General features: G+C 35.9%; 1 protein-coding gene across 1 annotated transcript; it reads left to right on the top strand.

The window, feature by feature from the left end:
• The first annotated feature begins 7,979 nt into the window (after nucleotides 1-7,979).
• LOC142549239 (hydroxyacylglutathione hydrolase cytoplasmic) lies at nucleotides 7,980-18,550 on the top strand. The gene is made up of 7 exons (XM_075658081.1): nucleotides 7,980-8,131; nucleotides 8,263-8,385; nucleotides 8,875-9,036; nucleotides 9,455-9,533; nucleotides 17,574-17,687; nucleotides 17,912-18,088; nucleotides 18,317-18,550. The coding sequence occupies exons 1-7, from the start codon at nucleotides 8,085-8,087 to the stop codon at nucleotides 18,389-18,391; spliced, it is 777 nt and encodes a 258-aa protein (XP_075514196.1). The 5' UTR covers nucleotides 7,980-8,084; the 3' UTR covers nucleotides 18,392-18,550.
• The last annotated feature ends 4,951 nt before the right edge of the window (nucleotides 18,551-23,501 follow it).

Genomic DNA, 23,501 nt, shown 5'->3' with positions numbered 1-23,501 from the left:
CAAAGCTAAAGCCGTTGAATCAAGGCCTTCAACTGCTCCAAGTTTCAGACCAACTTCTGGTGTGGTCATTAGAGAATCTGCTACTGGTTCTTCTGCTTTTAAACCAGTAGTCCCTGCTACTTCTGAAAAAGGGAAAGAAAAGATTACTGAGTTGTCTCAATCACCGGTGGCAACATCAACCATTCAAACAGCAATTGATCTTCATCTGGAAGAAATTGATAATTCAACCAGAGAAGACATTAAATTCTTTGACGATTGGCTCAAGGTAAAAGTCTACCATACAATCACTTTTTTGAAAACTACTGGTGTTTATACTCAAACTGTGGAAAATGAGAAAAAGGTTTTTGCTGCTGCCAACACACAAAATGTGATAGAAGCCATCAATCGCCGAAGCTACATTCTGGATAAAATCAAACAACAGAAGATAAACACTATTCTAACAACATTGAAGTCAAATTTTGACTCTACTGGTCCTACTGCTTTTCATGATCAGAATGTTATTCAAATTTTGTCGGAGCAGCTGACAATTCTATCTGAGCAAATTGTTACTAAGGAAAAGGCTTTTTCTCAGCCTCCAAAATTCAGTGTCACCACTGTCCCCACCATTTTGAAGACTCGGTCAGTTGAGGAACCGGCCAAAGCTTCTTCTGAAGTCAATGTCTCTAGTACTCCTGCACCTCAAGAAGTTCCTACTCAATCATCCTCTCTGATTTCTGTTCATGATCTGGCATCGGTTGATGAGGTGATCGAATCGATTGTGCAGACTAAAGCAGCACAGGATGACACAATGCCCGTTACTTCTACCTCTGCTGATCATCCTCCAGTCCAATCCATTCCAGAATCTGCAACTGCTACTGCCACTGCTACTGTTACGGCTACTGCTTCTTCATCTCTTCCAGAGCTTGAACATTTTTCAGAAGCTCATCAAGCTGAAATGGCAACTTTGTTGCATACTTCAGCGTCTACTGTTGAGCCACAAGCCATACCTGAACCTTCTGCTGATTTGCAGCAACCATAAGAAAGGCCAACAGATCAATCTACTGCTTCAGAAGGACCTTCTGCTGAACCAGAACCAGCTGTTATCACTCAAGCAGAAGTTGCACACTCTACTGCTCTTATTATTCCTTCTCTGCAGTCTCCTGAGCGCATCGCCAGAATGGAAGACATTAAACAACGATTGCTTGCAAGAACCCCTTCACCAGTTGTGGAACCATTTGATTTAGAGTTTCAGATTGATAATCTACAAAAAGAGCTACAGAATCTTTCTGATATAGTCAAGCAGCTATCTCGTGAGAATGTCGTAGAAATCAGTGGTGATCAGTTTTTCCGAGACCGTATGTCCAAGAAAATACATAAAACAGCGGAATCTATGCATAAAATGAATGCTAAAACCATTGTTTTTCGACAAGCTATATCCAGAAGATCCAGTCAGCTCATGATTGCTCAATTTGACATACTTACTCGGCTCACCGAGCATGATGGCCTTTTTCGCTCAATCTCCACCACCATGGACCTAATGGATGCCAAGATCGATTCTCAATCTCGATCTCTCACCGCTCTAAATGATCGAGTTTCTAATCAGGCTCCATATCTGGAGATGTTGACTAATGGCATTCACAACTTATCTGGGCGAATGGATGACTTAATTGCTAGGGTCATTGCCGATGATGCCAAAAAGAGGGAAGAAGATAGAACTGGAGATAGAACTGGAGCGAATAGCAGCAGACCTCATTCTTCTGGAAGGGATCAAAATCCAGATGAAGCTACTTTCAGAGATATTGGAACAAATTAGTTTTATTTTCTTGTCATAACTAATTTGTGCTTTACGCGATTTTTCTAGATAATAACTGTTTTTATCTGCTTCGTAATCTGTTTTATCTATTCATCTTAACGTCTAAGGAACATCTAGGTTTTGGCATCACCACAAAGGGGGAAATTGTTAGACTTAAATTTGTTGTGGAGATGCTAGTAAAAGTGGAGATGCTAGTAAAAACCAGTAGATGCTGGCTTAGTACAAAACCAGTAGATGTAAAATAGCAGAAAACCAGAAGCACTTGTATCGAGCTAAAGACCAGTAGCAGCACTTGTCAAGTGCTGCTTCTTAGCTAAAATCATAACTAGAAGGGATACAAAACTCGAAATATACACTAACAGAATTTTGCGTATCTCAAAGTCTTTAAATATTACCGTTGATCTATTAACGTGATACTAGCATTTATTACTTCATTAAATGCCATTAAATGTTGTACGAAAACATTTAAGACGGTTTACCATTTTTAGTATGAACTGAGACTGATTGCTTTAATGTATTCTGCAGGGTCCATTTTCGGCAATAAAGCTGAACCACTGAAAAGTCAAAAGAGCCGTTCAGATTTTAACGTTGGATAAAGTCTATATATATGGAGACGAAGCACTTTTCAAGAGAGAGAAGTGGAACAATCTAAATCAAAGAATATCATTTGAGCATCGCTAGAACTTTCAGTCATCCCAAAAGCTCAACACTGAAAAAGCAGCACACGCTTCATTGCATACTCTTGATCATTGAGATCATATTGTGCTAGCTATTTTCGTTATATCTTCTCAAGCTATTCACTTCACTATTTCATTGATAGAAGAATTTGTAACTGGAAAAGAGTCTTTTCCAGAACTTAAGATCATTCAAGAAGTTGAGTTGTAAAACTAAGAGTTTCGATAGGCGAAGGGTAAGTCCTGTTGAAGTGGGTGTGTACAACTGTTGTATTGTATTCACCAAAGTCTTTTAATGATATCTTCTGGAAACAGAAGAAGGGGAGACGTAGAAGATTGATCTTCGAACTTCCAGAAACAAACCTTGTGCCATCTACTGTTTTTCTGTTTCACTATTTTTCACCTACTAACCAACAGATCGTTTCCGCACATTATCTTGTGATCTGCTGGTCTTTAAACTTGAACAAGAATCTGCTAGTATCTTTAACAGGACTCTAGCACATCATTCCGAAAAATCGGTTAAGTGTGCCGTTGAATTTATTCAACCCCCCCTTCTAAACTCAACCCGATCCTCAACACTAATATTACATTTTTGTTTTTTGTTTTAAATTTCAACACACACTTATGTATTTATTTTTTTTATTTCAATAATTCAAATATCAATTTAATCTTGGGTAATTTGTAGAAAAATACATATGTCAATCATTTTTTTAAGATCAGTACCTATCAATTTTTTTTGTATTTTAATACCTGACAAGTGACCAACTTAGTTTTTACTACACTATTAAGCATTTTTACTTTTTTACCCTTTTTAATTAATAAAAAAGTAAATAAATCCCTATTTTTGTTGGTCTATTCTCTTTCCACTCATCATTCCCGATGCATTTGGATGACATGTACATTGAATTAAATATTTTTTATTTAAAAAAAAATTCACAACTAAGCATTGAACTCTTTGAAATACTTAGTTTTACTTGCGAAATACTTAATTTCAATTTTAAAATACTTGATTCAGTAAATAACATACTCAAAATATGTATTAAAACACTGGATATTCGAATATGTAACGAAAGTTCACCAAGTGTTCGTATTTCCATCCAAGATCCATTTGGATGACATGTTCATTTCATTTAATTATTTTTTTGTTTTTAAAAAAATAAATTCGCAACTAAGCATTGAATTTTTTCAAGTAATTAGTTTTACTTGCGAAATACTTAGTTTCAATTTTAAAATACTTGATTTGGTAAATGAGATACTCAGAATGAGAATTAAAATACTGGATATTCGAATATGTAACGCAAATTCACCAAGTGCTCGTATTTCCATCCAAGATCCATTTGGAAGACTTGTTCATTTCATTTAATTTTTTTTATTTTTAAAAAAATAAATTTGCAATTAAGCATTGAACTTTTTTAAGTATTTAGTTTTACTTGCGAAATACCTAATTTCAGTTTTAAAATACTTGATTTGGTAAATGAGATACTCAGAATAAATATTAAAATACAGGATATTAGAATATGCAACGTACTTTTAAAAAAAAGAATAGGCAACGTAAGTTCACCAAATGCTCGCATTTCCATCCAAGATGCATTTGGATTACATGTTTATTTCATTTAATTATTTTTTTATTATTAAAAAAACAAATTCGTAACTAAGCATTGAACGTTTTTCAAGTAATTAGTTTTTTTGCGAAGTACCTAATTTCAATTTTAAAATACTTGACTTGGTAAATGAAATACTCAGAATGGTTATTAAAATACTGGATATTCGAATATGCAACGTAAGTTCACCAAGTGCTCGCATGTCCATCCAAAATGCATTTGGATAACTTGTTCATTTCATTTAATTATTTTTTATTTAAAAAAAAAACAAATTCGCAACTAAGCATAGAACATTTTGAAGTACTTACTTTTATTTGCGAAATACCTAATTTCAATTTTAAATTACTTGATTTGGTAAATGAGATACTCAGAATGTGTATTAAAATATTGGATATTCGAATATGCAACGTAAGTTCACCAAGTGCTCGTATTTCCATCAAAGATCCATTTGGATGACTTGTTCATTTCATATAATTATTTTTTTATTTAAAAAAAAAACAAATTCATAACTAAGCATTGAACTTTTTCAAGTATTTAGTTTTATTTGCGAAATATCTAATTTCAATTTTAAAATAATTGATTTGGTAAATGAAATACTCAGAATGAGTATTAAAATACTGAATATTCGAATATGCAACGTAAGTTCACCAAGTGCTCTCATTTCCATCCGAGATGCATTTGGATGACATGTTCATTTCATTTAATTATTTTCTTTATTTTAAAAAAAAACAAATTCGCAACCAAGCATAGAACATTTTGAAGTACTTACTTTTATTTGCGAAATACCTAATTTCAATTTTAAAATACTTGATTTGGTAAATGAGATACTCACAATGGGTATTAAAATACTGGATATTCGAATATGCAACGTAAGTTCATCAAGTGCTCGCATTTCTATCCAAGATACATTTGGATGACATGTTCATTTCACTTAATTACTTTTTTATTGTTAAAAAAACAAATTCGCAACTGAGCATTGAACTTTTTCAAGTTATTAGTTTAATTGCAAAATACCTAATTTCAGTTTTAAAATATTTTATTTGATAAATGAGATACTCGTAATGAGTATTAAAATACTGGATATTCGAATATGCAACGTAATTTCACCAACTGCTTGCATTTCCATCCAAGATGCATTTGGATAACATGTTCAAGGACTTTTTAACAGCCACAAGGCTTTGAAAGAGAAAAAAGGCTTGGAGCGAAGATTTGAAGATTTTCGGACAATGTTCTTCGAGATAATAGCCCGTGATAGGAACGAGTAGCATAATTCATGGATTTACAATTTACATATAAATATGAAGTCGGATACATGTCGATAGTCATAGTCCAGTAGGTCGAAAGCTAGGGGATTTAATAAAACAACATGCAATTTTCCCTTGATAGGAAATCTCGTCGAAAGCATAGATCATTGTCGAACGAATTAAGAAGATTAGCGAGGGGTAGGTGAACCGAGATTCTCAACAAATTCATTTCTCATCGAACTTTAATCAATCATTCTAGCTTTATTTATTTCATCATTTAATCCTTGAACCATTTCATTGAGTTTTTATTTAATAATCGTAGTAGTAAACAATCATCTGAAGTATCACTGCTAAAAATTGAATAACTGAGAATAATAATTGAGAAATACAGTCCTTAGAGGAACGATACTCGTACTCTTGTACACTATATTATTACTTGACATCGTGCACTTGCGATTATTTCGAGCTTGAATATTATTAATTTTTACTAAGAATTTTACAATGAAAGTTTTGCTCGATCACTAAGCATGAAACATTTTGAAGTACTTACTTTTACTTGCGAAATACCTAATTTTAATTTAAAATACTTGATTTGGTAAATGAGATACTCATAATATGTGATAGAATACTGGATATTCGAATATTCTGATCGTGAAGTAAGAGTAAGTTGTTTGTAGATCAAAATAAGCATTTACTTTTAACAAAAATATAGTAGCATACTTGTCCCGGAGTAAAAGTAAGTTCTTTCTTTGTATACCGAAATAAATTGTTATTTTTATTTCACAGAGAGTGATGAACAATGTATTTGTTAAAATTTCAATTGCATTGAAATTGCATCATAATGCATATTAGAAATATTCAGTATTTTATTACCTATTCTGAGTATCTCATTTATGAAATCAAGTATTTTGAAACTGAAATTAGGTACTTATCAAATAAACTAAGTACTTTAAAAGTTTCATGCTTAGTTGAGAATTTGATTTTTTTTTTTTACAAAATAGATATCACATTAGAAGAATATGTCGTCCAAATGCATCTTCCAAGGAAAGACCAACACTTGGTGAACTTACGTTGCATATTCGAATATCCAGTATTTTAATACCCATTCTGAGTATCTCATTTACCAAATCAAGTATTTTAAATTAGGTGTTTCGCAAGTAAAACTAAGTACTTGAAAATGTTCAATGCTTAGTTACGAATCTGTTTTTTTTTAACAATAAAAAAAATAATTAAATGAAATGAACATATCATCCAAATGCATCTTGGATGGAAATACGAGCATTTGGTGAACTTACGTTGTATATTCTAATATCCAGTATTTTAATACTCATTCTGAGTATTTTATTTACCAAATCAAGTATTTTAAAATTGAAATTAGGTATTTCGCAAGTAAAACTAATTACTTCAAAAAGTTCAATGTTTTGTTGTGAATTTGGTTTTCTTTTAAAAATAAAAAAATATTTAAATGAAATGTACATGTCATCCAAATGCATCTTGAATGGAAATGCGAGCACTTAGTGAACTTACATTGCCTACTAGAATATCCAGTATTTTATTAACTTTTATGAGTATCTCAATTATCAAATCATGTATTTTAAAACTGAAATTAGGTATTTCTCAAGTAAAACTAAGTAATTGAAAAAGTTCAATGCTTAGTTGCGAATTTGTTTTTTTAAAAATAAAAAAATAATTAAATGAAATGAACAAGTCATCCAAATGGATCTTGGATAGAAATACGAGCACTTGATGAACTTGCGTTGCATATTCGAATATCCAGTATTTTAATACTCATTCTGAGTATCTCATTTATCAAATCAAGTATTTTAAAACTGAAATTAGGTATTTCACAAGTAAAACTAAGTACTTGAAAAAGTTCAATGCTTAGTTGTGAATTTGTTTTTTTTTAAATAAAAAAAATTAAATGAAATGAACAAGTCATCCAAGAGCACTTGGTGAACTTGCGTTGCATATTAGAATATCCAGTATTTTAATACTCATTCTGAGTATCTCATTTACCAAATCAATTATTTTAAAACTGAAATTAGATATTTCGCAAGTAAAACTAAGTACTTGAAAAAGTTCACTATTTAGTTGCGAATTTGTTTTTTTAAAAAATAAAAAAAATAATTAAATGAAATGAACATGTCATCCAAATGAATATTAGATGGAAATACGAGCACTTGGTGAACTTATGTTGCATATTCAAATATTTAGTATTTTAATACTCATTCTGAGTATCTCATTTACCAATTTAAGTATTTTAAAACTTAAATTAGGTATTTCGCAAGTAAAACTAAGTATTTCAAAAAGTTCAATGCTTAGTTATGAATTTGTATTTTTTTTAATAAAAAATATTTTAATTCAATATACATGTCATCAAAATCCATCGGGAATGATGAGTGAAAAGAGAAGACGACCAACAAAAATTAGAGATTTATATAATTTTTTATTAATTAAAAAAGTTAAAAATGCATAAAACATGTAGTAAAATCTAAGTTGGTTTTTTGTCAGGTATTAAATTATAAAAAAAACTGTTGGTTACTGAATCTTAATTAAATCATTGACAGAGATATTTTTCTCCAAATTATCGTTTAATTTTTCTATAATTTATCAAATTAAATTTTAATCTATCGATAACCATAAAAAAAACAGGACATACTCATGTTGTGTGCAAAATAACCTGTATATAATAAAGTGAGCGATTTGCCGGTACCTTCCACACAAGTTGAAGTCGGTTACAGCTTCTCTTCTCCCTGAATTTTGCTGATCAAGCATGAAGATTCTTCCCATCCCCTGCTTGGAGGACAACTACTCCTACCTGTATTAGCTTTGCTCACGTGAATTAGAGAAAGCCCATTTCATTTTTTTTTTGGCCGAAGGGAAATTGTATCAACTGTTGATTTGGAAATTTTATTGGTGTCACTGTTTAATTTTGTTGTTTCGGGTTGCAGGATTATCGAGGAGAATACTAAACAAGCGGCCGTAGTGGACCCGGTGGAGCCTCACAAGATTCTTAGTGTTGCTCAAGAAAATGGGGTTGACCTTAAGCTCGTCCTCACTACCCATCACCACTGGTTGTGTTCTTTTCTTCTGTTTTTTGAAGCTATTGTTTGTTTGCGCGGTTGTTTTTCTCGTACTCGGTTCATATTTTGTAGGCGATATGTTTGTGTTTTTGTCTGATTGGGCGCTGGAGGGCGAAACTTGCAAAAAAAATCTTGTGAATTTCTCCATTCGAGAGATGTCTTCTCGTGCTGATCTGCACCTTGCTGACATTGGCTAAAATTTCACTTAATACTGTATTTTTAAATTAGCTCGAGGCAAGTGTCATTTAAAAGTTCAATTTTTATTTAAGTCGTTGAAGGTGGAACACGTTTGTGTGGTGAAAAGCAGTGTAGAGAACCTCAGTATTTTGGATTTTTTATTTCATTTTGTACCGAATCTACTGACCATAATTTGTTGATGTGTGAAATTACAGTTTTTGAATTAGGCTGAATTTCTCCTACCAGTTGATACTTAGTTTCATGCATGTGTATATGCTGACAGAAACTTATTGCATTTGACAGGGATCATGCTGGTGGCAACGACAAGATAAAGCAGTTGGTGCCCGATATTAAGATATATGGTGGCTCTGTTGATAATGTACAAGGATGTACTAACAAAGTTGAAAATGGCGATAAATTATCCCTTGGGGCTGATATCAATATATTGTCTCTTCATACTCCATGGTAATTTTTGCTTAGCTTTCTTCACTGATCTGTACTTTACTGAACTTTAATGGTGGTTCCTTGGACTTTGTGAAATTCATGGTACTGTTCGGTTATGCATTGATTGAGAAGCATTCATACCATTACCACATACTTTGAATTGGTTACTTATCTTGCAACTTAGTTTTGTCCTATTCATACCAGGACTACATTAAACATGTATTCATTCTGATCTCATTACTGTTAAATGATTTATTTTCATGTGACTTCTTCTTACAATGGAAACTTGTTACTGAAAGTGCTCTCTTTATTATGTTTTTTATTTATTGCTTTGATAGACTATGTAAGGGCGCTGTGTTTCCACTAATGCTAATCCTTATCTTATCATTATGACTCTGTTGATCCCTTTAGCCATTGTGTTTCTTTGTTTGGATTTCAGCCATACAAAGGGTCATATAAGTTACTTCGTGACGGGCAAAGAGGGAGAGGATCCTGCTGTCTTTACTGGAGACACATTGGTGAGCCGGAAACTTTCATTTTTCGGCCTGGTGCTATAAATTTCACATTTTTTTGTGAATTATGTACCTGTTGGAAACTAGAAATTTAGATTTTGTGGTTAGTGGCAAGATGTTATAACCATTATATGATTTCTCATTGATGGCTTAATGAGATCGGTCCTGAACCAAATATTATATTCACTCAGAACACTTTCTCAGCAAATCAAGTTCACTCTGCTATTCTCCCAGAATTGAACATCAACGATTAATCACACATGTAAGCAGTATGAATCACAATTAGAAAATGAATGACAAATTGACACGAAGATTTTACATGGTTCGGTTGTGAAACTTACATCCACAACAGCCACACAACAAAGCAATTTCCACCATATGAGAAGAGTGTTAAAACTGTGCACTTCTTGGCTTTTCCACCATGTCTTTGTATTGCCTTTCAACTAAGCTGATAACTAACTTACCAAATAAAATACACAAGCCCAAGATATCTGAAGCACATTTAACTCCTTCAATGTTTTCCTCTTCTGGCCCATAGCGATTGAATTTACCAGAAACAGACCAAACTTTTAGCAATTCTCCACCTTGGTGATGTATTTGCCATTGTTTGATGTGCTGTTGGCTGCACCAGGCCTTATGTCTAAGGGGTTGTCATCTTTACCAAGTCTAGACAATGTGTAAACTTGGAGACTTGTAGGCACTTGGTTAGAGTATCTGCCGGGTTGTCTTCTGAAGCAATTTTCTCATCTTTGATCACTCCGTTTGCAATTACATCACAAATGAAATGCAGCTGAATATCAATGTGCTTTAACCTCTCATGATACATGGGATTTTTTTTAAGTGTATTGCGCTTTGACTATCACAATACACCGTCACATCTTCTTCGCTAATACTCATTTCCTTGATGAAACCTTGCAACCACATGCCCTTCTTTATAGCCTCAGTTGCCGCAATGTATTCGGCTTCCGCGGTAGACAAGGGTACCACCTTTTGTGGGCTAGCTTTTCAGTTTATGGTTCCACCGAAAGCTGTAGAGATGTAACAAGAGAGGGATTTCCTTGTGTCTAAATAGCCTGTAATCTGAATTAACATATCTTTTTACAACTTTTAAGATGTCTTTCTGCAGTATAGTTCAAGTACCTTTTCTTAGTTGCACTTAACCATCTCAGCACCCATTTTAGTGCATTCCAGTGTTCCTTTCCTGGGTTTGACATGAACCTGCTTGTAATGCTCATAGCTTAGGCTAAATCTGGTCTTGTGCAGACCATACAATACATAATAATTCCCACTGCATTAGCATATGAAACTCTCTTCATGTATTCAACTTCATCATCATCTTGAGGTGACTGTGAAGTGGAGAGTTTGAAAATGTTGTGCCATTAAGGTTACTGGTTTGGCTGTCTGCATTTCTAACTTATATATGATCTTGTTGATGTAGCCTTCCAGTGAAATCCATAATCTCCGCTTACTTATGTCTCGAATTATGTCTATGCCTGAGATCTTACTTGACGCTCCCAAATCCATCATTTCAAATTCTGCTTTCAATCTTTCCTTGAGCCATCAAGTTCAAGCCTATACTTTCTTGCCAACAATATGTCATCTACATATAGCATTAAGTACACTTGGCAACTCTCATTTCTCCTTTTAAAATACACACAACTGTCAAACTTGGATTTCTTATAACCAATCTTTTCCATGAAGTGATCGAACCTTAAATACTATTGTCTTGGTGATTGCTTTAGACCATAGATTGATCTTTTAGTAGACAAACTTGATGTGGATCTCCTTGTTCAAAACCGTCTAGTTGCCTCATGTAGATGGTCTCTTGAAGTTCCCCTTGTAAGAACACCGTCTTAACGTCCATTTGATCCAATTCCATGTCTAGTTGAGTAAACATGGCAAGCAAAGCTCTGATTGATGTTTGCTTGTCTACGTTTGTGAAGATTTCGTTGTAATCTACTCCTTCCCTATGTGTAAATCCCTTCGCTACCGATGTAGCCTTGTATCGACCTCCTTCAACACCTGGAATTACTTATTTTTTCTTGTAGAGCCACTTATAACCCACCAATTTCTGGTTTATTGGCGAATTTCTTTCTTGTCTTGCCCAAAATTGGAGAAAGACTCTCCCGCGGCAAGCTTTTAAACATGGGGCCAGCTGCTTTCTTTATCTCGCTAGACGGACGAACAGACACTCCTCAAGAAAGGGTCAATATCTCTAAAGGGTGTGAGGAATGATAGGTGCAGAATCCAGATTATGGATTCGGTGAAGATACTGCGGGATAATGGAAAAGAGTTTTAGCAAGAGGTTTGCTATGAATGGCATCCTCCCCATTGCATGGGGTGCAAGGCTTGTCAACTATAATCCAAGTCTGATTTTTCATCAAAGAGGTCATTTCCTCCCCATGGCTTTAACCCATCTGGAACTTTCTTTGCAACTCATGGCTTCTTAAAAATTAATAGGCTTCACTTCATCAACATATTGGCAACAGTAAGTGCATATGCTGTCAAATCTGCATACCCGAACCATGTCGGTGGTTTTTAGATTCTCTTTTGTCTTTCCCTTTTCAATCAATAGTCATTGTAGTCTTGAGGTAAATGATCTTGTCCTGTTGACCTTGACACCTCTTGAGAGTTGCTAACTTTAGATCCAATACCAGCATCCATTTGTAACTGCAAATTACTGTCTTGTTTTGCATTGGATCCTTAGGTTTTGCTTGTGTCTTAAATGGAAACTCATCCTCATTAAAGACAACATCTCTACTTATTATGCATTTCTTGTCTTGCCTTATGTGTGTGTGTTGTACACCCAATATTCTCAAATTTGTATAGTCAGAGGGGTAATCGCTCCACATCTCCTGAGGTGTCTTGAAGTCGATGGCAGTTGATGGACATCGGTTAATCAGATAACAGGCTGTCTTAATAACCTCAGCTAAAAAAATCGAGGCAGTCCAGCCTTCGACAACATGCTTCTCACACGTTCAAGTATGGTGCAATTCATCCTTTCAGCGAGTCAATTTTGTTGTGGGGTTCTGGCAAAATATAAAGCCTTGCCACTCCTTCAGCCTTGCAATATTTATTGAAATGATCATGACAATACTCGAGTCCGTTATCTGTCCTTAGCTTCTTTACCTTGCGTTCTGCCTGATTTTCAATCATTACGTTCCATTCCTTAAAATCTTGAAATGCTTGATCCTTGGATTTTAACACGGTAACCCAAAGTTTTCTGGAGTAATAATCAGTTATAGTAATGAAGTACCTAGATCCTCCTTGTGACATAACACTTGAAGGATCCCAAAGGTCAGAATGAATGCAATCTAGAATGCCCTTGCTTCTGGTATGTGATGATTTAAACTTCACCATATAACTTTTTCCAAGTATGCAATCTTCACAAAAACCAAGCTCTTGAATCTTATCTCCGGCTAATAGATTATGTTTTGCCAATTCAGTGAGACCTTTCTCACTTATATACCCCAAGCGTAAATGTCACAAATGAGTTTTGTCCAGTTTCCCAGCTGTTGCATCCATTGAACCAACAATTGCCTTTGCTTCCAGAATGTACCATTTCTTTTGAACTCCTTCATTACAGCGAGTGACCCTTTCTGCACCCTCATTGTCCCTTCCTCAATCTTGACATTGAAACCATTTGAGTCCAGCATCCGAACAGAGATGAGATTTCTTTTTAGGTCTGGAACAAATCTGACATCAGATATTGTTCTTTTGCATCCATCTGTTAGCCTCAACCCAATGCTTCCCCATTACTTTGTTCTCTTGATTATTTCCTAAGAGTACATATTCAGTTTCATCTTCTACAAAGTCATGAAACCATTCATGAATTGGGCACACATGGAAGGAACAACCCGAGTCCATTATCCAATTTTCATTTGGTTCTGAAACTGCTGCTAATAATACTTCTGACGATTCATAGCCATCACTTACAGTAGCTGCATCTCCACCTTGTTTGAAATTTTCTTGATTCTTCCATTTTCTTTCTAGGAATCCTTCTTGAAATGCCCTTCTTTGTGGCAAATGAAACATTTACATTTACTTTGAGGCTTCAAACGTGTGACCTTCTCCTGTAATTTCTTGATTCTCTTTTCATAGATCTTCCTCTAGCCATTGACCTGTAACATACCGTACTTTTTACTACTTAAAATTTGCGGAAAAATTAAAAATTTTCTTGAATACAAAAATAAAATCAATACAGTCGTCACTACATCATTCATTCACCAATATAAAAATCTTGTTTAAGGAAAAGTTTGCTCAGAACATCTCGCATCAAAACATAAAATCAGAGTATCAATATTTTCATGCTTAAAATCTTAAATATAGCGTCGGCGGTCCTCGGGTCTAGCCTTTTGCTCAGTCCAAGCCGGCTCCTTGGTCCCCACCCCTCGTCTCATCATGATCATCCTCACCTGCATCGATCAAGTCTAGTGAGTCTAAAGACTCAACACGTATAAACTGAGAATAGCAAGTATTACATAATAAAATCGCATGCAACTTTAAAATAGAACGTAGATACTTGAAGCTTGGATTTGAAATGAGCTTGAACTTGCATACATATATAGACGTGCCATAACTTACAAGCTTTCATAAACATGCTTGCATTCTTGATCATACTTAAACATACACGACTTCATTTTGCATAGAGGATGTTTCAAAGCAAGTGACCCATACATAATAAACGCCTGATCAGACAAACCACAGTACTGGGCTGACAGGGACGTATCCACTGCCACATACATGAGATCCCCGTTCATAATTTAACGGGCTGGTTGGTCTCCGTTCATAATTTAACGCTTTCCAACCACGATCTAACCCGTTCATAATTTAACGGGGTGGAGAGGTCCTCGGCCACGTTCACCGACTTCCAAACCCATTCATAATTTGGTCACAAGTCAATTAGCATACCTCAAAAACTTAAAATATTTTCTTGCACGTCGACATACTTACTTGGCGTTGAGGGATTCGTTGGACTTCGATCGGGGTCGTCGCTGCACAACTAATCATGAATTGACATGCTTATCTTGCGTAACTTGGACGTAAATCTCATACCTACTTACGAGCTCAATCAATTCCTTAGGACGTTCTAAAATTCCCATGACTCGACTTTGTAAATCATTGTACTAAACCTTGACCTCTAACCTCAAAGCATACTATAAATTTTTCCCAAAATATGGATGGGTCCGTGTGGGCTCGGGTAAGGAGGACTCGAAGAGAAGGGTGGACACGGACCCCGTGTTAGGGTCCGTCTGAGGGTCCGTCTAGACTCTGTAAAGAGACACCGAAAAGAACAAAGGCACGGACCCCGTGCCCTGGTCCGTGTAGGGGTCCGTGTCGGCACGCAAAAATAACATTTATGAGGTAACACAGGCACGGACCCCGTGTCAGGGTTCGTGTATGGGTCCGTGTGGCCTCGATTTTTCTGAACCTGCGAGGAAAACTTACACAATGTCTATTCTCCCAATCGAACAACTAATAGAACGAAATTAAACACCTTGAGACCATCCTAAGACACCATAGCATTGAACTAATCTCGTACGAACACCCAAACAACGACGTTCCCTTACGATACATACAATTCAAGAAGCGTAGCAATTGACCCCAAACGTTTCCTACGACTTCTAATGTACTCGAGTGCCTATCGACACTAAACGACATGCAAAATACAAACCCAAGCATCATACTAATCATACTTAGACGCAGCAACGATCACCCGTCGATCCCCAACGAAGCCTGCAACAAATAACTTCAAAAACACAATTTACGTAAAAGTCGCAGTTTGAGCAGTCCCACGAAAAACACCATAACTTACTCAATTTTCGTCCAAAAGTTTCGAATCTTATATCAAATCGAAGGTATCAAAAAGTTCTACCTTTTTCTTATTGAAAGTTTTGCCAAAATCTGTACCGAGAAATCCCAGTAATTCAAAATACAGAGGAATTCGAAATTTCAGATCAAAAATTCTTTTCAAGGCACATCCAATAAAATTCCTGCTCAAACTACTACATCTTATACACATGATTTCGTAAATAACACATCAAAATAAATACTATGACAAGATCGACGCAGGAAAAACAGATTATACGTGCCTTTTGATATTTAAAAATACCGTGACGACGATACCGAAGCGGAGAAGGATGCGAGGTTGATCCGGGACGAACTTGGCTCGATTTTCTTTGGAGGAACCCAACTAAATTTGCTGGAAATCTAAGGGAAGGGGGGCGGCTGCTTGTAGGAGTAATAACCCTAGTTTTCTTTCAAATAAAATCTAAAGATGAGTGGTGTAGTGTATGTTGTGTGTTACACGTTTTCTAGTGTGTGTAGAATGTGTGTGTGTGTGTGAGTTAAGGGTAAAACGTGTATGTGTGTGTTTTAATTAGGAGGAAAGTTGTTAAATAAATAATTAACAATTTAATTAAAAGTTACTAAATCCCTAACTTTACAAAAGCCCTTAATAAAATACTCAAGAAGCAAATCTTTAAAGGTTAAAATTCTAAACTCCCTTAATTTAAAATAAATACACCCAATTTTATAAAATTCTCCTTGATTAAAGTAACACCCGCAAAAATGCTAATTTTAAAAGTTTTAAACTCTTAAAATTACCAACTAAATGATTTAGGCTCAAAAATGCTAAAGCTAAATAAGTCATTAAATCGCCCCATCCTTAACTAAAAATAAAATACCACATTTTAAATTACTAAAATCGTCACCGGTCTTTTCCTCGACCCCGCCTCGAATAATCGCCTGAAACATGACACTTGAAAAACATTTTAACGTGCATCACATAAGCATAATTAATTTAAAACAATGCATTTAATTAAATCGTTCACCACTAAAACTCATTTTAAAATTAAATAAATGATTTAATAATTAAACAGATGCATGGGTTATACGTGTACTGAATATGAGCACTACATGACCCCTCACCATTGGGTTCCTCCTTAGTCTCATACTTCCTTTGCAATTCTTTTGAATCATGTGCTGGCTTTACTTCCGCAATGGTCAATGTTTCTCTCTCATATAGTATTGTATCAACGAAATGCTCATATGATTTTGGCAGAGAACTTAATATGAGAATCGCGTAGTCCTCTTCTTCATTCTTGATGTTGATGTTCTTGAGATCCAGAATGATCTTGTTGATGTCATCCATATGCTTCCTTAGATCTTGCTCTTCTTCCTTGTGAATTGAATACAACGATTTCTTCAAATACAGTCTATTTGCCAGTGATTTCTTGAGATACTCTCAATTTTACTCCACAGTTTGAGTGCCGTCTGTTCTTTGGCGACTTCTCAGGGCACCGCATCGCCCAAACTCAAGAGGATTGTACTATGTGCCTCCGAATCAATATCCGTAGCCTTCTTCGTGTCTGCCAAGGCACTAAAGGATTCTTCATTAATGGCAGCCGACATACCACTATGTACCAGAAGCGCTTTCATTTTGATTATCCATAGACTGAAATCATTAGTGCCCTTAAACTTCTCAAGATCAAACTTTGTAGGAGCCATTCTTGATTGAACCTGTTCTCTTGATACCACTTGTTGGCAAATTGTCATTCAAGAATACACTTCGAACACTTTCTCAGCAAATCAAATTCACTCTGCTATTCTCCCAGAATTGAACATCAAAGATTCACAATTAGAAAACGGATGAAAAATTGACAAAGATTTTACATCGTTCGGTTGTGAAACCTACATCCACGGCAGCCACACAGCAAAGCAATTTCCACTATATGAGGAGTTTTAAAACTGTACACTTCTTGGCTTTCCGGCATGTATTTATATTGCCTATCAACTAAGCTGATAACCAACTTAATCAAATAAAATACAAAGATATCTGAAGCGCATTTAACTCCTTCGATGTTTTCCTCTTCTGGCCCATAGGGATTAAATTTACCAGAAACAGAACCAACATTTACCAATATTGAATACTGATAAGTGTTACCTTGTTATCCCATTGGCTTGAGCAAACTTATTTGCTGTATGTGTCGGACTTGTGAGAAATCAAATATAATTCTCATTCTTCTCCTTATTATGAATGTACAGTTCATAGCTGGCTGTGGGAAGTTTTTTGAAGGCACTGCTGAGCAGATGTATCAATCACTGTGTGTTACCCTCGGTTCTTTGCCAAATCCAACTCAAGTCTATTGTGGCCATGAGGTGAGAAATGTTGTGAAGAAGTTTCCAATGTTTAGCTTCTTGAGACTCAACCGAAAGTAGAAACTCCTATTTATGCTTAATTATGATCATGCTCCACCAGATTTCTTTTTTATTCTGATTTCTAATGTCAAAATTTGTGACGGAGTAATTCAACAGAACTTGAACCAACGTTATGCTTTTTGTTGACATGATAACTCTTGTAATTTTATTTTAAATGACCGCAGTATACGGTGAAGAACTTGCAGTTTGCTTTGACCATAGAACCAGAAAATGCAAAGACGTCCCAAAAATTAACATGGGCTGAGCAGAAGAGAAAAGAGGGCCTCCCGACCATTCCCTCAAGCATCAAAGAAGAACTCGAGACTAATCCCTTCATGCGTGTTGACCTACCCGAGGTTCAGGTAGTGACCTACCGCCAGTATCAATGGATCCCCATTCCCACCCCTATTAACATGTAGAAAAATATTGTAATTTTTTCGAGCATTAGTTTCCCCTTATTAGAAACATCTGCATCCGCCACCGACTGGCTTCAGTGTGATAGTCTATTATTTTTGCATCCAATTAGTTTTGCATCATTCAACTTTTAATGCAAACCAGGCATATTTTTCATGAAAAACTTTATTGTGCAGGGAAAAGTTGGGTGCACGTCTCCAGTTGAAGCCCTTCGAGAAATAAGACAGCGAAAGGATAACTGGAGAGGTTGATCTACCAATGTCGTGCATTTCGTGAGACATGCAAGTTTGTTATAATAATAATAATAATAATAATAAGTACTTCATGCAACTTAGTTTGATTATATTTTGCCGTTGGATGTGGTAACAAAATTATCAAGTTTTGAAAAAACAATTGAGTTTGACATGGAATTCAATTTTCCGATAATAGATGGTTACCCATTTTGTAAAGGGCCTAAAACTCCTTTCTTGAAAATTTGCGGAAAATTAAAAATTTTCTTTTTAAAAGAACTTAAATGGTCTCATTCATAAAATCACTGGTGAATCAAGTTCAATATCTGAAAATAATAGCAGCGGAAGAAAATTAAAGTTTGCCAAAAATCACAATTTAAAAATATCCAACGACTGATAAAATGTTTGCGGAATAAAATAACAACTGCTGCTCTGAGGTCCTCGGGTGCCACTACTGCCGACCCAAGCTGGCTCACTGGTCCCCGCCCTCGGCCCTGGCCTCATCAGTACCTACAACAATCAAGTCTAGTGAGCCTAAAGACTCAGCATGCATAAATCGCAGGTAACGAGTAAAAAAAATCTGAATTTAAAATATACATGAGTTAACATATCCTGTCCTGAGGCATACTGAAAATAATCTGTACTAAGCAATTATAATACGTGCATAACTGAACTGGAAATCACTGTAAAAATATTTGCTCCTTGGAGCCTGTACTGAAATATCTGGTAAAATTTTCTGTTGAGATTATGTTTTACGCCTGTGGCCACTGCACTAAGCTGAACTGATCGGTAACTGGCTACCGGGGAGGCTGAAACTGAACTGAGCTGGCCGGTCACTGGCGACCGGGTGGTACCATACTGAACTGATCGGTCACTGGTGACCGTATAAAATAACACTCCCACATAGTGAATGAACCACAAGCCATATCGCATAAATCTCAAAAATAATCATTTTCTATTTAATGCACATAAAATAATTAACTGGCATAATGAAAATTCCTGTAATTTTACCAACTGGATTGGATTGGATCGTTCCCAGGCTCGCTGCAACCAAACTGTGCCATGAAAAATATGCAATAGCTTAAACATGACCAACTATGCAATTTACGTTCAAAAGATGCGACTATGACGCCTAATGACTTCGCATTTAATCATGACTCCGAGCCAACCTGAACCGACACTGAACCGACGTATAGTCATGATTAAAATACGCTGAAAAATCATAAAATAATGTTCCTAAAATGATAGGGTCGAAATCTAGGTGGAATGGAGGCCAAAACACGAAACGCTCTTTCGAGAGTCAATTTGGCACATTGCACCGTAAATTCTCGTACGACCTCAAAAATGATCCAAATGACGAACGGTCGAAAACATGACCTTCCTAACTCAATGAGGCACTGTCCAGTTCAAGGCCATGGGCTAAAAGCCAACCAAGAACTCGAACGAGCCTCTGAACCGACACAGCAACTTGCTGTAATTTCCAGCAGCTGCGCAACTACAAGACTTGCGTTGGTTTCGAGACTATCGGCCATTAGGGGAGTGAACCACCGACCAGAGACTCTTACCAACATCCCAAGGAATGATTTGAACCATGGCTAAGGGCCATAGGCCAGCCACAATCCGCATCACACCATAACTCAACCGAAGGGTCCAACCGAGAGCAACGTGCATGCGTGTGTAGTGTTTATGCTATGATCGATGTCTTGCGTCATTCCAGTGGCCATTTGATTGACCATGGCACGATCTAGACATCTAGGAGCATGATATGAACCGTGGCTAAGGGCCATAGGCCAACCAAGATCCACACCAAGCAACCACAATCCGAAACCATATGCTGAACAAATGAAGAAGCCGAATGGGGAAAGGGGCTGTTTTGACGTTTTGATTAAAAACCGAGGGGCTATGGACCAAGCCACCAAAAGGGCAACTTAGTCACGTCTTAGACATGCTAGGGAAGTGATCCAACCATGGCTATAGGCCCTTGGGGCAGCCAAGATCAGATCCTTCCTCCATGACAAGAAACTGAATTTTTCGAACAACATTTCTGCACCTATGGGGCTTGCTGTCATTTCGGTTATTCCAGCAAGCATGGGGCTGGTTTGAATGGACCAACATGGTCCTAATGCATCCTACTACATGTATATAAGCCGCCTTGGGAGCCTGGAGTCGATCCAATACCTGAAACTCACAAACCAAAAGAAACCGTGAAGCTTGCCAAGGAAATCGAAAATTCTGCATGTGTGGTTTCAAAATGTTTTGACATGGATCTCAATTTTTACTTGAATAAACATGATCATGTACTGAAAAATAAATGATAATATGACTTGATTGAGGTTTGAAAGAAATCTAGACATGCCTGGTTTCGTTTCGAAAGAAAACGAAAAGAAGAGACGAGACGGCGCGGAGGAGACAGAGCGCTTCCTTTTCTACCTTACCTTGCTCTCGATTTTTCTCTCTTCTTTTTGGCTATGTACCTCACGATTTTTCTCACACAAATGGGGCTCTGAATGATGAGGTATTTCGGTGGAGAGGGATGGGAGATAAGTGGTTATGAGGGGTGAGGAGAAGGGTGCACAATATAAGGAAGATCCAAGACCAAGTCTTCATGCATTTGAATTTTAAATTTTGAATTGATATCAAATGATATGTGAGATGGTTCTAGAATGTAAATGGCCGAAATTTCTCTTGTTTCTAGACTAGGATATGTCCATTTATTTAATTAAATTGTGCTCCCAAAAATCCTAGAATTATCCTACTAATTACATGCAAAGAATTGGTCAAAGTTGATGAGTTGGAAAATGAATCTTCTAGCAACTAAGGGTGGCCGAAAATGCATAATAAAATAAAGGGGAAATGTTGATTATCTAGTCAACTAATAGTCCTTGAAAGCCTTACTAATCCTTTAAATAATTTAGTGAGGTAACCCCTTAATTTAATAACTTAAATGAGTTCATTTCTTAATCACCTCAAATAATTAAATTAAATCCTCAAACCTCCCTTTCTAACTTAAATGAACTTGGTTGCTAGCTAAATTAACTTCTGGAAATATTTCTCGAATCTTAAATTCTATCTCAAAACTCCAACTCCGGTCCGGCCTCACTGAAATAACTGAAATGCTAAAAATCAAACTACTGAACTGAAATAATAATTAACTTCAAATAAATGCATTTAAAATAATCATGCAATGAAGTCAATTAAATTTAAAAATCTAGAATTATGCACGGCTTATACGTCTACTGACTTACAGGTTCTACACATTTAATTTGTCTTTTTATCGATATCTAGCAATTTAATTTAGATGTTTGAAGTGTTAAATACATGAAAAGGTAAGTGCGCTCATTAGATACAAGTTTTTTTGCATGTACTGCAACCCGTAGCGGTGTGTCGATACATTGGCTGGTTACATAATTATCAACTCAACTCGTCTATTTTATTGGGTGTTTAGTCGGTGTAGTTAATTTTATGTTGAATTGAGTGGGGTGGGGTAGGTTATTTGTCTTTTATTGGATCGAGATATCGGTAATCCAATTTACTTATTATATGTAGCAGGACGATCAGCCTGACGTGCTCGACCTTTTCTACATCTCTATTTGCAGGTGTAGTATGTTTATTTGACAACAAATGGGTCATAATCACGTGTTTCCATAGCAATCGAAATAATTCTTCTTAATCGAATAATTTATACAACATAATATATTGTAAAATGGCCATTATTATTGAGAAGTTGAATTAGCCAATTACCATATCATAAACACATTCGCCAATTTTCACCCATGGAGAAGATCTTAATATAATAGTAGGCTCATAGAAGAAATTAAGTAGTGAGAAATTGTGTATTCGATTAATTGAGTCATCCGCTTCAACCCCCTAGTATGTTTGTGTATTCTTTCTTGTTCGATTCTTGGATTTTGTTATCTGGGCTGGTTTCCCTTTGGTTTGATGATTGAATTATTGAGTGTTTTGTTCTCGTGTTTCCTTTATCTTGGGCGTATGGTTCATTTCATTTCCTTGGATAAGGATGTTGGTCAATATTTAGGATTAATATATTCTTGATTTTGTTATTGCTCATGTTAAACCTAACGTTGCGAGTAGCTCCTTAAACGGGCCAAGATAAACTCGATTTTTTCCTAGATTTAATGTTTATCCGATTGATTAACTTGTGAAAAATCCTAGACAAGTTTTGTGGAATATAATTGGTCTTTATATTGATGTTCTGGATTCATGTGCAACTTGGATCAAACTTGAAGTAATATTTATTGGTATTATATATTCCTTTGAATGTTAACATGTGAAGATGTATTCTTTTATTTTGTTTCTAAAGCAAATTTTGAAGAGAAGAAAAATCCAAACTTTCCGGGAAATAGAGCGATTGAAATCTCACAATCTGTAGGGAGTTTTGTGATGTCATGGACTTATCATATACATATGATAGGGCTCTGATGTCGCCATTTTCTTTGGTGGATTCTCATAGATTTCACGTTGGGGGAAAAATTAGAAGGGCTATCTTTTTACTTGTTTTGTCCAAAGAAAATAATCGTTATCATTTTAGACTATCGGCAAACATAGATATGCTACTTTAGTGTCAATGGAGGATCAGTTGCTGGACTAGTCCTTTTTCCCCCCAATCAGACCTCCGCCTCTGCCCTTATGTCCTGTTTGGAAGTCCATTTTGCTGCCCGTGGAAACCAGAGAGCGACCCTCTGGGAAGTTGCACATGGCAGAAACTATTGGTCTCAGGCGCAACAGCATGTTTAGATAATAATATGAAAATAAATTATAAAATTGAACACCGACATTTACGTGAAAAATCCCTAAAAATTATTATGGCAAAAATTATGGACAATATGAAAAAAGTTTCAGTATAATATTTATGGTGTACGCTCACTTGCCAAAGAGAATACATACTCTCTTATCACATAAGAACAAATACCTCACAATATTATACACACACTCAAGAGAAGAGAGAGACTTGAGAATTGATATTCTCGACCTGAGAAAGGGATGATACAAATGAAGGGAAGAAGCTCTATTTGTAGAGATTCCTCGTCCAAGTAGAAAACAGACTGCAACAGGTACGCTGCAGCATTTCTCCTAATTGGATACTTGATTGAGAATTAAATACATCTTTACG

The sequence above is a fragment of the Primulina tabacum genome, chromosome 6 (assembly GCF_025594145.1).
Source record: "Primulina tabacum isolate GXHZ01 chromosome 6, ASM2559414v2, whole genome shotgun sequence".
NCBI lineage: Eukaryota > Viridiplantae > Streptophyta > Magnoliopsida > Lamiales > Gesneriaceae > Primulina > Primulina tabacum.
The sequence above is the reverse complement of the archived record's forward strand: the minus strand, read 5'-3'. Positions and strand labels throughout refer to the sequence as shown.

Coding starts and splice junctions, on each gene's coding strand:
- LOC142549239 (XM_075658081.1), top strand. CDS start 8,085: ATGAAGATTCTTCCCATCCCCTGCTTGGAGGACAACTACTCCTACCT. Junction 8,386..8,874: donor CTCACTACCCATCACCACTG/GTTGTGTTCTTT, acceptor TGCATTTGACAG/GGATCATGCTGGTGGCAACG. Junction 17,688..17,911: donor AAGTCTATTGTGGCCATGAG/GTGAGAAATGTT, acceptor AAATGACCGCAG/TATACGGTGAAGAACTTGCA.